Here is a 16,076-nt window from a genome sequence, read left to right on the forward strand (position 1 = left end):
CATCAGTACTAGCTCAGGCAAAAGCTGCATTTGAACTTCAATCTCCCACTCTATAGACCAGCTTGCTCAAGTATAAAACATTGCACAGCATAATTTAGTGACTGTCAGTGGACAAGCAGTAGAGTAAGACACTGAGATATGGCTCAATTTAACTGAACTGGAAAAATCAGGCTTGAGTTAAGCAGCCATTAGAAAATGTTAAGATTGCATAAAGTTCTGTGGAAATATACTAATACTACGATACTGGTTAGTTTTGTTTATATTCATTATTGCAACAGCTATCTGGGTTTTTAATAATATTTTCTTGAAAGTGACCTCTCCCTTGAAATATAGTTTACAAAGTATAAAAGAACAAAAGAAAAAAAAAGTAGGAGTCTTTAAAACAGTCAGGACCTGCTGCGAAGTTACAAAGTATTTCTTACCTAGAAGAGCTAGAAATGGGATGTTTTTAAAAGAGATAAGCAAGAGACCAAAAAGAGAATGGAGCTATTCTGCTTTTAGTATATAAACCATAATTACTATAACTGTAGTACTTTTAAAGAGCAGGTCTCCCCAAAGTAACTGCAAGTAGATGGAAATTTCCCCACCTTTTAAAAAATTTCTTTTGCCACTTAATCTAAAGAGCAGCTCTGCTGTCTACAGAGATGTTGGACAGTGTGATATCACACTAGATATGGGAATTACATAGTAGAGTACTGTGGCTGTGTGGTCTTACCATCTGTAGTGAGTGTATCTTTGGAGTTAACCTCTAGATAAAGCAATAGAGCAGATTTAAGTCATTAATGCTCAGAAAACATACTTCATAAGCAAAGATAAAAATATTAAAAAAGGGCAGATCTAGGGGAGTTTCACACTGTCCATTTTTTAATTGGATGCATCATTCATGGTTAATGATGTAATTAGTGCAGTACTGTGCACTCCAAAACCCTTGCTCTTTATAGATTTTCACAAGAAGGCATTAGTTTTCTAGCTTAATACAGAAAATGTGAGTAACATTAGCAGAATGTGTGTAAAAAATGCCTGTATTTTTTTCATTTTGCCAATCACCAACTTGGAATGGCTGTCCCTTTCTTGGAAGACACTCATAGTTGTCAGCTCTTTGACAATTAAGAATGTCATTGAGTGGTCATAGGAAAGAATTCTTTAAAAATGTCTACAGCAGTATATATCTATGGGATTGCAAAAAAAACCCCAATGTACAGTTGTGATTGTTGGCAGTCAGAAGTCCACGAAGTTCAAGGGCAAAAGCAGAAATCATAATTGGAGGCTTCTCAGGTGTTCGGTTAACATTGATATTTGTCTTATGTTTCATCACAAAAAGGTTGTATCAAGATATCAATCATTGATTCTTTCTCTCTTTAAGTAATATCAGATATTAGTATTGATTAATATACTAGTTCTCTAACAAAATCTTGTTCTACTCAGTTGGAGATAGATAAATAATTCTAGCCATCTAGTTTCCCAAAGCATGTGTGCAGGGTTTTTCCCTTTGCTGCAGTTGTGTGCACCATACCCCACAACAGGAGGGCTTTACAGTTGCACTCTCAGGCAGCTGCTGAGGTGGTCCCTATCAACACTGGACATATTGGATGTCCAGTTCTCACACAATTATTATCCACATTGTGCATTTTCATAATCAACACAGAAGCCAAAATCACAGAGGCAAAACTGCCCTCTTTCCACAGGATTTTATTGTTGGTTGGGAGGTTGGTTGAGCAGTAAGGAAACTTGAAAGTCACTGCTCTGTGCAGTGCAGTCTTATTTGACTAAGTAAAACATTCTGATATTCCAGCACTATCAACCTGAAGTTTCAGTTCTTTCAAGCCTAAACACAAGTTTTTTAAAATACATTAAACAGGGAAATATCCAAGGTGACACCTTCATCTCAGTGTCAAAGTATATTATATATTATAATAAATAACAAGATATTTTAAATTAGTAATATTCAAATTAATAATGTATAGATGATACGCAGTAAATTTAATTCTCTTAAGTAGCCTATTTTATCTTCATTACACAGATTTATTCACTATTCCCTCCGTGATTTTCCCAGTATTATTCATCATCTCAGCTAATGGTTTACTGCATAAATGGAAGTGTCATCCCTTTTATTTATCTCCCTTGTTAAACAGCAGAACATGTATAAAAGTCAGCTATTTGACATCTATATACACTTTTTATTTGCTTAGGTGTATTTGCGCTTGGATCAGCCTGTAACAGCTTTGAACCTTTTCAAGCAAGGGTTAGAGCGATTTCCTGGAGAAGTGACTCTTATTTGTGGAATTGCCAGAATCTACGAGGTATGCACCAACTATGCAATCCTTATAGTGGCCAAATGTAGCTGCTTGAGCAAGAAAAAAGTGTCAGTAGTTGAATATAACTGTAAGGTTATCAAAAACCAACTGTGCTGATTTTCAGTGTCACTAATGCAGAACAGGTAACTTTCTACGAAGCTAACAAGGTAATGTCAGAGGAGCCCTGCAGGCTTATTTGTTTCAGTGATTAATCACACCAGTGAGATCCCATTTGGCCTTGGCATGCAGAAGCAAGTCCATATTAAATCAAATTGTCCAGATGTTGTTGTCCCTGCTAGTTTATATATATTTCATCATACTAAAACTGCTCAAGTCACCAACTATCAAAATTAAGCAGCAAAATAGTTTATTTGTCAGTGTTGTTTTTTATTAGCACTCTGTGTTACCATTAGTTTCTTAACATTCTGAGAACAGTTAGAATGTGAATGTTTCTTAGTTAGGAAATAAATGTTGTATTAAGTAGGATTAGTTATAAAGTAACTTAGTTACTAGTTATTAGTTATAAAGTTTTGCTTTAGCATGGTAACAGTGTATTTTGTATTTTTAAATCATGTATTTTCACGTCAAACAGTGGACTTTATATTGTTTTTCACTGAAAGTTGGTAATGTGCTTTTCCAGAACAAATGTTAAAAACAAAGTAATGAATTTATTTTTTTGGTCTATATTCATGCTTGGCATTCTATCCTGTTCTCATCATTCTCATCTAACCCCTAAGCCTTAATCCATTTTCATATTAAATCCTTTTTGTCCTTCAGCAAGAAGAAAACAGCTGCATAATTTTTGGAGGCTTTTCTTTCTGAATTGTTGAATAGTTTTTAATATGGATATTATTTTGCAGAACCATACATAACATTGCATAACCCTTTAAGGAATTATTAAAGAGCAGCATATATTTGATAGGATCCAGTTTTGCACTGACACTTGAGTGCAGGATTATAACTTCATTAGCAAAGATTTGTATTGCAACACAGGGCTGCTTTCATTACATAGACTCAAAAGTGGAGTATATGTACCAGGCATCTTAATCAGAGCTTTTCTTCTCGGTCACTAACTTTTGACATTACAAAGAGTTGTAGAGCATTTTTGGTTTTAAAAACCCACAATTTTTAAAGGGACTATTTCCTTTAATCACAAGTATTATTTTTTTTCTTTTGTAGCTAAATACACTGCTGAGGTTATATAAGGTTTATTCTTTAGTTATGTTGGGAGCACATTGTATCTACAGCACACAGGTAGAAATTATTCCTATATAAACACAGAAGTGAGACTGATCTTCTAATTTTCTTTTTCTTGTATGGGATAAGGTTCTCAGGGCCTTGCATCCCTCAGAAACAGTGCACTGTCATTTATAGCAGTGAGTTTACCCTAGTTCATCTTCCAAGTAGCACACATCCAAGCATATATTTATATACAATAGAGTTCTCTGAACTGTCATATCCTAGTAGTACAAGTTTTGGTAAATTCATGATTCCTGTTTCCAAAGGCACATAATAGATTTTCATGTACAATTTTATTCTTGTTTGTGTTCAGAGCAATTAAAGAGTTAATTTAAAAAGCACTGAAAATAGTTGAGACTTTTTCTGAGGAAGTCAGTTCTGTGTTACCACGCTGGGAAGCTGACTGCCCAGTTCTGGGTGTCACCAGATGTTGTGCAAGAAGGGGCAAATGTCTATTGCCTGTGGTGCTGCTCCAGCACGGGTCCCCCACAGAGTCACAAGTCCTGTCAGGGAACCTGATCCAGTATGGGCTCCTCTCCTCATGGGACCACAGGTCCTGCCAGGAGCCTGCTCCGGCAGGGAGTCACAGGGTCACAGCCCACAGCAGGGTCACCCGCTGCAGCATGGGGCTCCTCCAGGGGCTGCAGGTGGATCTCTGCTCCCCCTGGCCCTCCATGGGCTGCAGGGGCACAGCTCCTCACCATGGTCTTCACCACGGGCTGCAGGGCAACCCCAGCTCCGGTGCCTGGAGCAGCTCCTCCCCCTCCTTCTGCACTGACCTTGGTGTCTGCAGGGTTGTTCCTTACATATTCTCACTCCTCCTTCCTGGCCACATTTACATCTGTGCAATAACCTTTTTTTCCTTTTTAAATATGTTATATGTTATCACAGAGATGTAACTACCGTCTCTGATAGCCTTGAGGCCAGCTGTGGGTCCATCCCAGTACTGGCTGGCATTGGCTCTGTTGGATGTGGAGGAAGCTTTGGCAGCTTCTCACAGAAGCCATCCCTGTAGTTCCCCTTCAACTTCTAAACTCAATACAACAGAATGTCTTTTTTTCTAAAAAATAAAAACCAAATAAATCTCTTCTTGTAGCTGTGGCATAGAGTTAATTTCAGGTAAAGATATTACTAGTAAATGCACATGTATTCCTTTCATGCGTGTTGCTTGTGAAGATGCCAAACAGTGGAGTGGAGTAGTATGACAGAGCTTTAAGAGCATATATAATTAATCTCAATTAGGTACTGTACAGGGCATAGATAAAGCACTCAGTAGATTAACATTTTAATAAGTTCCACATTAAAAATAGGTGATAAACAGTAGAAGTAACTGGAATTTTTGTCCAATTGTATAGGAAATGAACAATACCTCCTCGGCTGCAGAGTACTATAAAGATGTCTTAAAACAAGACAACACTCATGTGGAAGCCATTGCATGTATTGGCAGTAACCATTTTTATTCAGACCAACCTGAGATAGCGCTGCGCTTTTACAGGTATCTGTACTTAGTGAGAGGGAGGGAGGGAGGGGAACAGAGTATATGGGAAGGTAATATAAAGGGTTGATTTTTGTAATGTAGGAAAAATAATCAGGAGATTGGAATGGGAGTATGAATCAACATTTGGACGAATATTACCATAAAATCAGTTTACCAACTTTTGTATCTTTTTATACAGTGATAATTACATCACTACAAAATTGTGATCAATTACATGAGGAGTATGTAGAAGTATCAACAAAGATTATCAAAGCAGTTACCATTCAACCAATAAACAAGGAAAGTTATTTCACAGCATGAGGCAATTTGAGAACAGTGGATCTTACCCTCAACTTCAGTTGCATACAGAAGGCACAAGAATTCCTCTTTAGCCACCTGAAGTGACCAGGAGTTGTGACCACAAAATCCCTGACTTGGAATGTGGGCTAGGCTTCCTGTGTGTTTTACTGAAAGCAATGAAAAGATAGTGTTAAACACTGCTGCTTGATTTTTATTTCAATACAGTCAGAGTGCAAAGGAGCCTGATGTTCGCTCGCTAAGAGCAGATTAAGTCAGCAAGAGCACTGTCATCACATTTCTGTTGGACTTGAGCTCTTTTATGCTTTAGGTTCAGAAACTCACACTCATGCTGCAGACAGCAGCTCTCTTTTCCCTTGGCCCTCATAACATTTCTGGTTTTTCTATGAATATTAATAAACAAAATTTTTATAATACATCTCCATTTTAAAAGACACATTAAACAATATCAATGTGAATCAAAATCTGAGTTATGCTTGATGTGTAAGATTAATATAGATCCACATCTAAATGTACCATTACTAATTAGAGCAGTACTGAAGGATGGGAATCAAGTGTTATGTAAAGTAATTGCAACAAATTATAGCTTGATTGATGTCGAGGGAGTGGAAAGAGGAAACAGAGAAAGTCTGCTACATCTCTGTCTTACAGTAAAGTCAGATCAGGTGACCCAGTCAAGAAGACAGAAGTTATTAATTTGCACAGACTTTTGCACAGTTGTGATTCTAATAAAAAATACCTTGCACTGCCCTTCATTAAACTAACTGTAAGACTTGGTTTCTATACACTCTCACAATAGAAAGAAAGGAGAAGAGAATTTTATCTTTTAGAGCAGAACTCCTACTTGAAATTAATTTTTTAAAATATGGAACAAATGCTTTCTTTCAATCTAGACGGCTCCTGCAGATGGGTGTTTATAACTGCCAGCTCTTTAACAATCTGGGCCTCTGTTGCTTCTATGCCCAGCAATATGATATGACACTATCTTCATTTGAACGGGCACTGTTTTTGGCTGAAAATGAGGAGGAGACAGCAGATGTGTGGTACAACTTGGGACACGTGGCTGTGGTATGAAAAATATTAACCATCTTTCTGAATAAATACAATTTATAAAACAATGTAAAAACATTACTAGGAAGGAGTAATTTCCCTTCTTGCAAACAGAAAACCTGATAGAGTACAGGATAAAGTCAAGTACAGATGGAATGTTTGTTTGCACTTCAGTAGGGAAGAAGTAGCAAGAGAAAAAAACTGTGCTTTACAGGATGTGGGTTTCTCCTGCTAAAAAATGTTCACTCCCCACTATCTTTAACTTTCCCATCTTACTAAAGAAATTGCAACATATACCAGCCCTTGAAATCCTTGGCTGCAAAACAAGAGAATCTGACAAAAAAATGGAATTCAAGATATTTTTCTAGGAACTGTTATTTGTTTTATGTGGAGAATTAGACTGATGCTCTTGTCATAAAAAATATACACATTCAATGCCAAGTAGCCAATACTAAAGTACTAAGTAGGTCATAGTTGAGAAGGTATGTTCCTCTCTCTTAAAGGCAGCTATAGAAATACTGTGTAGTTGTGTGATGAACTTTGTTAAATTTCTACACGAATTTTCTTACAGTCTTGCTCGTTTTTGCAGACATTCTTCAAGAAGTTGTGTTGGATTTCTCTTTAGCCAGAATAAGTTTGCTGAATAAAGTTTTTGCTGGCTTTCTAACATGAGTTGTCTTCAATTGCTGATAATGATTTGAGTCAGAAACACAACTGTTTGTCTTGTACTGCAGCTAGGATAAACACAGTAATTTATGCTGCCTCAAAGATTGAAATTTGAACTGATGTGCCTATATTTTTCAGCATTTGTCACTTTTGATGTTTAACCTGATGCTGTGTCAGTGTCAGTCTTAACACTAGTAGTAGTCAGCTGCTCCATCTGAGAAGTGAATCTTAAATATGTGTAGAGACAGAGAGGCAAGATGACTTCCTCTCTGAAGACATCTGTTTTTCTTACCCTGCTATAGACAGTAGAAGACAGCATAATCTTTGGATGACACTTTAATAATCTAAAAGTTAAATTAGAAGAAGTGAATATCACTTGAAGCATGGAAGTTTGCGCTGGAGAGAAATGATTCTGTGTATAGAAAGAATAAGGAAAAAATCAGAGGATCTGGAAAGAAAGCACATATGTTTCTGATCAGCATTTTGTAATTTGCATTCCATTGTAGTACTTATGGGTGAAAAGATACTCCAAAAGCCAAAACAGATGCATGTTGTTTCCAATCTTTTCACAAATGAAAACACAGTCTTACTTTTAGGGCATAGGAGACCTGAATCTGGCTTACCAGTGTTTCAAGCTAACATTAGTCAACAATAACGACTATGCAGAAGCTTACAACAACTTGGCTGTGCTGGAAATGCGAAAAGGTCACACTGACCAGGTGAGTGCTGAATCTCAGCCTAAGCAGAATGATTCATTTAGGCATTTTGTATTTAACAAACATGTCATTTCTCTGGAAATGGAGGCACATGCATGTCTAACAATGTTACAGGCAGAAAGCATGGATAACTATTATATATGTTTCAGTGTAAGCTCCATATTGTCATGCCATTTCCCGTTAAACTGTTTATCCTTTGGCATATACAAATGAATCATCAAAGACCAGCAGGGTTTCCAATAGCTTTGCAGTTGTTGAGATGCTCTTTTCTTAAATCGATACGCAAAGCAAACCCTATGACTTTGTAATCATCACTTTAAAGACAACTTTGACTGTATATTCAGTTTATAAATGTGGATAACATATTTTTGTTGGGTGGCAGAAAAGAGCAATCAGATTAGCTCTTGAAAATTGGGGCTTTTTTAGCAAGAAGAACGCATTAGAAATTTTTCAGAAAGCAACAAGTTCTTGATAAATACTTTTGCATCAATAGGCTTGGTGGTTCATCTTACTTAATGTGGGTATACTAAGTATATTGTGCTTAGATGTATAATTGCATGGTAGAATAAATGTAACCAGTTTTATACACATGCAGGGAAAGTGAAGATGTGTTTTTTGGACTGGTTTGGACAGAACTACGATGGGCTTGCTTTAAACCTCATGAGCGCAAGCTAATTTGATGGATTCAAATATACATCATAGAGCTAAAATAAATTATAAATATCTTTTTTAAGAGCAAATTCTCTTAGACAGAAGTTAACTTTATTCAAATAACCTAGAAATTGCCATGGAAACACTGAAGTGAACCCAGCACTGATTATTTCCAGTGACAAATAAACTTTGGGTTTAGTTTCAGTTTCATAATCAGTAAATTTGTAGACATTTAGTTCCCTAGCAGAGTATACCCTCAGCTGTGGAAGTTGTGATTGCTCATAACTAGCACTAAGAGCCTTTCTATTAGAATAGCTTCCTGTCTACTTTCGTTTTTAGCTTAAGGTTTTCAGGTGGTTCTTGCATCACCTGTATGATTAAAAATTGGGATCATTTTGGCAATAAAAATATGCACAGAAGAGTAAAAAAAGGGATGATATTTTGCTTATCTTGTATTTATTTCACAATATTCTTTCATAAGTACTGTTGCATGTACTCAGATTTTTCAGATATAGGAAGTTTTAATAAGTTCCTAGTTGAGTCTTGCAACAGTTTACAGTTACTTTTGTTTTTAAATGTTTTGGAGTTTTCCCCATTAAGTTCTCAATTTTTTAGTAAAATCTTTCACAAGAGGATCTTAATTCTGCATTGGATTTACATCATGAAATTATACAATCTGATACTTAGGGTTTTTTTACCTTTTTATGCCTGTATTTTGCTAGTGAGAAAAAAACCCTAATTTTATTAAAATGTTTGAGCGTGAAAACTGTCATTTATATGATAAAATTTATAGTTTCATGGATGCTTAAAAGCTGTCAGACACAACAGATAAATACAGTGGGGTGTTGTTTAAATAATTTGGGTTTTATTTAATTTACTTGATATATTGTCCTCAGGGTTTAAAATTGAATTGCTTAATTGACTCTATCCCAGTAATTTTTTTTCCTGACTCAACCAAAAGTCTTTCTTCATTTCAATATTATTTGACTCTGTTATGCCTACACTATTGATGTAAGATTTTCTTAGTAAAGACTTAGTAAACATAGGATGAATTTTTTAAAGAATTAGCAATATTGCATTAAATTCTTGTTACTCTCTCTCCCAGGTTTCACTATATTATTTTTTCATTTCTCTGTATAGGCAAGAGCTTTGCTGCAGACTGCTTCATCTTTAGCACCTCACATGTATGAGCCCCATTTCAATATTGCCATACTCTCAGAGAAGGTAATGCATTATCCTGTTCTTGTAATCTAAGAATTAAGCCTTGGGGAGGCAGGTGGTTTTTTATTATTACTGAGAATTCCAGATAGATAAGATGAAAAAAACACAGAGTCCATAAACTCAAGCAAAATGCTAAATTACATTTTCATTTTAATACCTAGAAGTGTGTCAAAGTAGCCATTCCAATGTTTGCTTTTGAGAATAAATGAAGCCAACTGGCTATGAAGAATAATTGTCCAAATGCCTAGAAGATGAACAATTTGTTAACAATTCCATCTACAGTCTTTACAGTCATAAGCTTTTTCAGAATGTGAAGTGTATGTATGATTTATTAGCAATGATAGAAAGAATATCCTTTACTGATAATATCTTACTGATCTCAAAAGCAAAATCTGTTACTCAGCTTTACAACCTCTGAATTTTTTGTGTTAATAATCTATTTCATCCAGAGTGTCTAAGACACTGTATTAACAGTGTCCAACATTCTTGTTAATAAGAGAAAGTTCACAAGAAAAAAATTACTCCTTTGCTTGTGCCTACATCTTCATGATTCTGTTATGATTTTGTATTGTGTGGGCAGCTCCACTCCTACCAATGCTGCAGTACATGCATCAAGAAGAGAATAACCCATTAATTTGTAAGCATATCCTCTCCACTGTGAAACACAAGGGGGTGTTGAATAATTACATTTTTTACTTACTGACTGGGGAGCAAATCCTAGTCTGCAAATGTCTTCTTATGTAGATTTTGCACAAAGAACCCTCACAGACTATGGGAGAAGACAGACAGCCACATCAGCCAGGTGTTGGTGCAGTGGGTAATACAATCCTTACATTCAGTGTAAGGTCATGGTTTACAAAACATGAGTTCTGTGGCTGGGACCTTGGCTTTTTCTCTTTTAGAGAATTCTTGCTGCGCTGAAGCTCTGTGTTGAGTGATGCACAGGCAAAAAAGGCCTCCTGGCTGTCCATAGCTCCTCCCTTTCCATTTGGGAGTAATCGCTTTTACTAGATCTATTCCCAAATATTTGGGTTCTTTTTTGCTGAACCCACTTTCTGAGATGCTTTCCTTTAAATCCATCCAAAAAATTATGGCTATTTAGGAAAAAAAGTAAGTTCTCTAAGTAGAGAACAATTTATTCTAAAAGCATCAGAGGAGCACCATTAGTTCTCCAACACTGTTGTTCATCTTTAAGCAGGAAATCACAGAGTTTTTTTTTTTTACAGAGGCCTGATAGGTTGTCTTTTGCTTATATATAAAATAGCACTTCTGTGGAGTTTAAAAGCATTTTTATTCCTCCTTACTTCAAGCACTGGGCATGGTGTACACCTTGTCCATTCTCCAAGAAGTTGGGTGAATGGAATATGCTAAGTTTATGTCTTGAAGCATCCCTCCCATTAAAATCACATTTCTGTCTTTCTTATCCCTTGATGTAAGTGTGACATAATCCTGCATCCAAATGTCTTTATGCTGACTGTTCACTCTTCAGACCAGCTGTGTTTAAAATTTGCGAGCATCAGAAATATACTGCACAGAATGCAAAGAATACAGGATGCAGTGCTTGGATTTTCAAAATTAATTTGTGTGTTTCTTACAGGTTGGAGATCTTCAGAGAAGTTACACAGCAGCTCAGAAGTCTGAAGAAGCATTTCCAGGCCATGTTGATACACAGCAGCTCCTCAAACAGTTAAAGGAGCACTTTGCTATGCTCTGATGAGCAAATTTGTTATTATGTAAGAAGTTAGCCAGAGCAAATGTCCCATACACATTTTGAGAATACCAGCTCAAAGTAGATGAACTATACTTAATGCATTCCTGTGGCAAAGCTTGTATTACTTTGAGTAGCATGAAAAGATTGAGTTTAAATTTCTTATCATCTTAAAAGATAACACTTATTCAAATGCTGCTAGAAAACTTTGCAGCTGTGTACACAAGAGATTACAGAAAAGTGGGGTTTTTTCTGATTTTTATGGAGAAAAAAATTGGTTTTAAACATTCCCATGTGACAGTCTGTGAAGAAACAGAGGAAAAATACTTCCTAAATGTTTTTCAAGTTGGTTTTTGATAGTATACTTTCTTACTGAATGTTAGGTTTTAAAATTAAAATACTTAAAAAGAATTTGAAATACATACATAAAGTATAAGTTCTTATATTCCTTGTACTGTATGAGTTAAATAAAGTCAGTTTATATGGTTTGTCTCATTTGTTCATGTAAGTTAAATTACATCATTATTGCCATGAAAATCTGGGTTGATAGTCTTAACATTTTGAGAGACTCCACAGAACTGGTACAAAATCGCATAAATGTATGTGTTCCTGTCTACCCAGGAGGGAGTTTATTCTGGATCTCAGTGAGGGAGAAGGATGTTTAGAAGTTTGCAGAATTAAGAACTAATAGTTCAAAACAGGGCATTGATGAGGTGCTACCTGTGCTACCACATAATCACTGTTGCTAAGTAAATATTTGGATCAATCTAATTACAGGAATATTGCTGCTAACAACAAATGAAGCTTTCTGCCATACATTGTGATTTAGCTAAAAGGAATAAATTTGCATGAATTCCAAACCTGACCTTTTTAAAAAACCTTTAAGAAATGTGGGATATTGAGGCAATCTGAAATGGCACATCCTGCATCAGACCTTTGAAATATTTTCATGTTTCTCTGATATATTAGGGGGATGTCTTAGCTTAAGGGGCAACTCTAAACATGCTTATGAATCTTAGGTCATTTTTTTAGTATTTATTACTTTGCCACCCTCATCTTTGACCGTGGTAGCTGGTGAAGGTGGATGCTGGAGGGCTTAGAGAAGTGTGTCCACAGGTTCCCCCACAGAACATTCTGTAGGTGACAGAAACACTCGTTAATTGCTGTCACATGGTGTGAAGTGCAAAAGCATTATTGGCTGAATAGATGCAGCATCTTTTATGGAATTTTATTTTGTCCATTTTCATTTTATATTATTGGAAATTCATCACAAACTATTTAAAAGGGAATCTTAGTTACCAGTAATTATCATTAGTTAAGATTTTACTTGCTGCCAAAATGCAAGAATTTAGAGGGAAGTTCCATTCCTTTGATCTGTGGTATTTATGTCTTTCCAGCTGTCATTACTAAACTTAGAAAGGTACCAGAAAAGAAAATTGTCTTAGCAGTTTAAACACAACTGTTGAGAATTTTTGATTGTCATATTACTAACTCGAAGTAATTTTCAAATTGCATAGTAAATAAGCCTATTTCTATATGAACTGGAACAGAAACGAGTAATGCAATTCCAGTTTTTTTAGCCAGTGTGGCCACTTGATAGTTCCTTACAGGTGCTTATAAGATGCCACTTACTGTTTTCACTACTCAGGTTAATGATCTGAGTAACTCTTTTTCTTCTAGCAAACAGTGCCCTTTACAAATGAATCCGACTTTATTATACTTTTTTTATTGGGGAATGTATGAAGATTCGAAAGGGAAAAGGATTATGTGTATTAAGGAATCCTTCACACAAATCAGATGCCAAAAATTTCACCTTCCCCGAAAGAAATACAGAGTTCTAAACAAGGATTAAAACCTTTTTAGCTCCCTACTCGGCAGCATCTGCAAGGCATTCCAAATTTATCTTATATGGTGTATTTTGATTGCCCCAAAAGGCAGCAGCAATTTGCTTTGTTATCTTTCGTGTCCCAAAGCAAGGATCTGACAGTATATTTTTCACAATTAGCACTGTACAAATGAAATCACATGTGGTAATGAGTACAGCAACCCAGTGCAACAACAGATGAATCATCAAGCTGTTCATCCTGGAAGAATCTTTCGATTTCATTGTATGTTAATTCGGTGTGAGCCGCAGCAAGCAGATGAATCGGCAGCCCCTGGGGCAAAGCGCCTTTGGTTAATTGAGGGTGACACCGCACAGCACAATGCATTGGAGCTCTGCTCGTCCCTGCAGCAGGATCGTGCTGGTGCACTGTGACCTTACTATTACAAACAGCATTTCTGTAACACAGAAATAATTGCTCCTCTAACCTGTAGCACAGCTCCATGTATGTCTGGCCAGCATTTACAAAGCCTCTTCAGATTAGAAAATAGAATTAAATTTTAAAAACCCACAATTTTTTAATCTACAGTGGTGATAGTTCCACAACAAAGCTGCCTGGAAGGAAGCTCGAAGCAGATGTCTGGGAACAGAAGTTTCTGTGTCTCTGCAGGAAAGGTCTGTATAGTTTATGGCTGTTGCCATCAGTTTTATCCTTCTCCTTGACCATCCTTCTTGCTGGGGGTCTTTCTAATGGATGAATCCAATTAAAAAGTGATAATGTAGGGTTAGGTTATTAAAGGAATTTGATTCTTCTGCTAGATATTATAGCCACAGCTGCTATAGCCACAAAACTATGGCTGAAATCAGTCATAATTCACACTTAAGTGTTATGGATGATTTTGCCTGCAAACAGCAGCTCAGAAGTTGTAAAGGACAGAGGCAGTTTGCCATTAGGTGCCAGTTCAGTCAGTGCATGATTGGATAATGATCACATTGCTACTGCTGGTGGGTTTTTTCTTTGATTGCTTCCTGTCTTTGTAGGCTAGAGGGAGAGGTTTTTGGGTCATTCAGTCTTATCTCTGGTATAACATAAGTCAAGCTTTTTAAGACAGGAGCTTCTTCTAATGAACTTATTTTGTACTTGAATGGCAATTACCTGCTGGACTAGCATCAAGTTTTGTGAAAGAGTTTGTATTTAGTCGCTCTTACTAACTACCACACGTTTGTCTTCTTTCTGATGGACGCTTTCAATACAGTTTAGTCTGTACTGCTATCCCACCATCATGGGAAACAAGAGAGCAGATGGCAAGTGTAGAATGCAAAATGCCTTTTTCTCTGAAAATAAAAACAAAATTAAGTTTCTCTTTGTGCCTTAGGAGATGAATAAAGCAAAAGCTAAGAGAATTTGATATTCAAGTCATTTATGGACTTGTATCTCCAGTCACTCTTGTGCTGGTAAGATGGTGTTACTAGTTTCCTCAAATGGTGGAATTTTTAGAGTTAATAAGAGCTCAGAAGCTGCAAATACTCAGAGGCATCTGTAAGCAGGTTAAATCTGGAACATATGCCACAAAAGCAATTTTTGTTGCAAAATTATCAAGTACATATATCCTGAATTACACTGAGTAACTGAAGGAGCTGTACAAGTACTATATGTACTTTCATTCTGTTGATTACTTACAGCAATTGCTTAGTGCATTCTCCTTGTGTTTAGTTTGTTAAAAGGTTGTAAAGATTTAGTTGAAAAAGATTTCCTATTTCGATGCTAAATCTGAATAAAACGTGTAAAAAAATCAAGTTCATTGTAAAAGACTCTTCCCAACACATAGAGCATTATGTTAATTGTGTATAAGAATATATCAGCCTGTACAAATGTGGAGGTTTTCCCCCATTTCCTGCTTCCTTTTTGACAGGTATTTCCAGTGAAACCAATTATAGTGTGACAAAGTTGTCTTGAAGCCATTAGAAATGAGACACAAGAAGAAACAGCAGGATGCAAACTTTGCTCAGCACTATGGAAAGGGCAAAGTCATTAAGAGCCAGGAATATTGGTTCCAGCAGGTAGACCACCCCAACAGTTTCATCTCATTTTCAGCTTATTCAGTTTACATAACTATAAAGTAATTGCAAAGATTCTACATTTTTTGGTATCATGTTGTAGTACTATCAATTCCATATTTTTCTAAGTCTGTATACTTTAATAATACCAAGCGCCTTTAAAGATATTACACATGTTAATTAACTCTCCTTTCCAGCAATAAATTTAGATCATGCTAACCAAGGGTCATCCATCAAAAGACTGGACTAATGGTACATGAGATACCACCCAAAAGCCAATTTTAAAGCAGCCCTGGACTATTTTTATTCCTGTCAATTGCCATAAACCAACAGTTCAGGGTTCAGGTAAAACCACAGCATTATAAAGTATATGGTCACTGACTCTTTTTTGAATTGGTAGAACGAAAACAGATGCACATATTTGTCCTAGTTTTCAAAAATATAATTGTTAGTTCTTCCAGAGATACTGATGGGGGAGGCCCAGTAGAAAAACTTTGAAAGCCCCTGACTTCTGCCTGCAGTCCTGCAATGTCTCATGGATAGGCTTAACATGCTGTCATTACTAAGCATTCATTTATTAAGGTCTTAAATGGTTGCTACGTGAAAGAATGTAGGATTTGAAATTCCATATAAATTCTGGGAAGGTAGGCTAATAAGCAGACAAACACATTTATCAAAAATTTTGGCAGTATAGACATGGCTGTCATTATTGTATATGTGGAAGACATCCACAAATAGCCTGTGTCTTTAAGTCAGGGAGTTACAGTGAAGGAAATAATTCTCCAAGGGTACCTTAGACCCCGGTCTAACAGGACACTTGGAAAGGTGCATGGAATGGGAGATCCTGTTTTGCAGG

The 16,076-nt window shown here is 36.3% G+C and overlaps 1 protein-coding gene across 1 annotated transcript in view; it reads left to right on the forward strand.

Moving 5' to 3' along the window:
• The window catches only part of TTC8 (tetratricopeptide repeat domain 8), a 39,313-nt gene extending 27,485 nt beyond the window's left edge, over positions 1 to 11,828 (forward strand). The window contains exons 10-15 of the mRNA XM_014869866.2: positions 2,190 to 2,300; positions 4,889 to 5,028; positions 6,222 to 6,396; positions 7,641 to 7,763; positions 9,552 to 9,635; positions 11,230 to 11,828. Coding sequence (XP_014725352.1) covers positions 2,190 to 2,300; positions 4,889 to 5,028; positions 6,222 to 6,396; positions 7,641 to 7,763; positions 9,552 to 9,635; positions 11,230 to 11,346 — 750 coding nt within the window. The 3' untranslated portion in view covers positions 11,347 to 11,828. The remainder of the gene's footprint in view (positions 1 to 2,189; positions 2,301 to 4,888; positions 5,029 to 6,221; positions 6,397 to 7,640; positions 7,764 to 9,551; positions 9,636 to 11,229) is intronic.
• The last annotated feature ends 4,248 nt before the right edge of the window (positions 11,829 to 16,076 follow it).

Source organism: Sturnus vulgaris, chromosome 6 (assembly GCF_052056855.1).
Source record: "Sturnus vulgaris isolate bStuVul1 chromosome 6, bStuVul1.hap1, whole genome shotgun sequence".
Lineage (NCBI taxonomy): Eukaryota > Metazoa > Chordata > Aves > Passeriformes > Sturnidae > Sturnus > Sturnus vulgaris.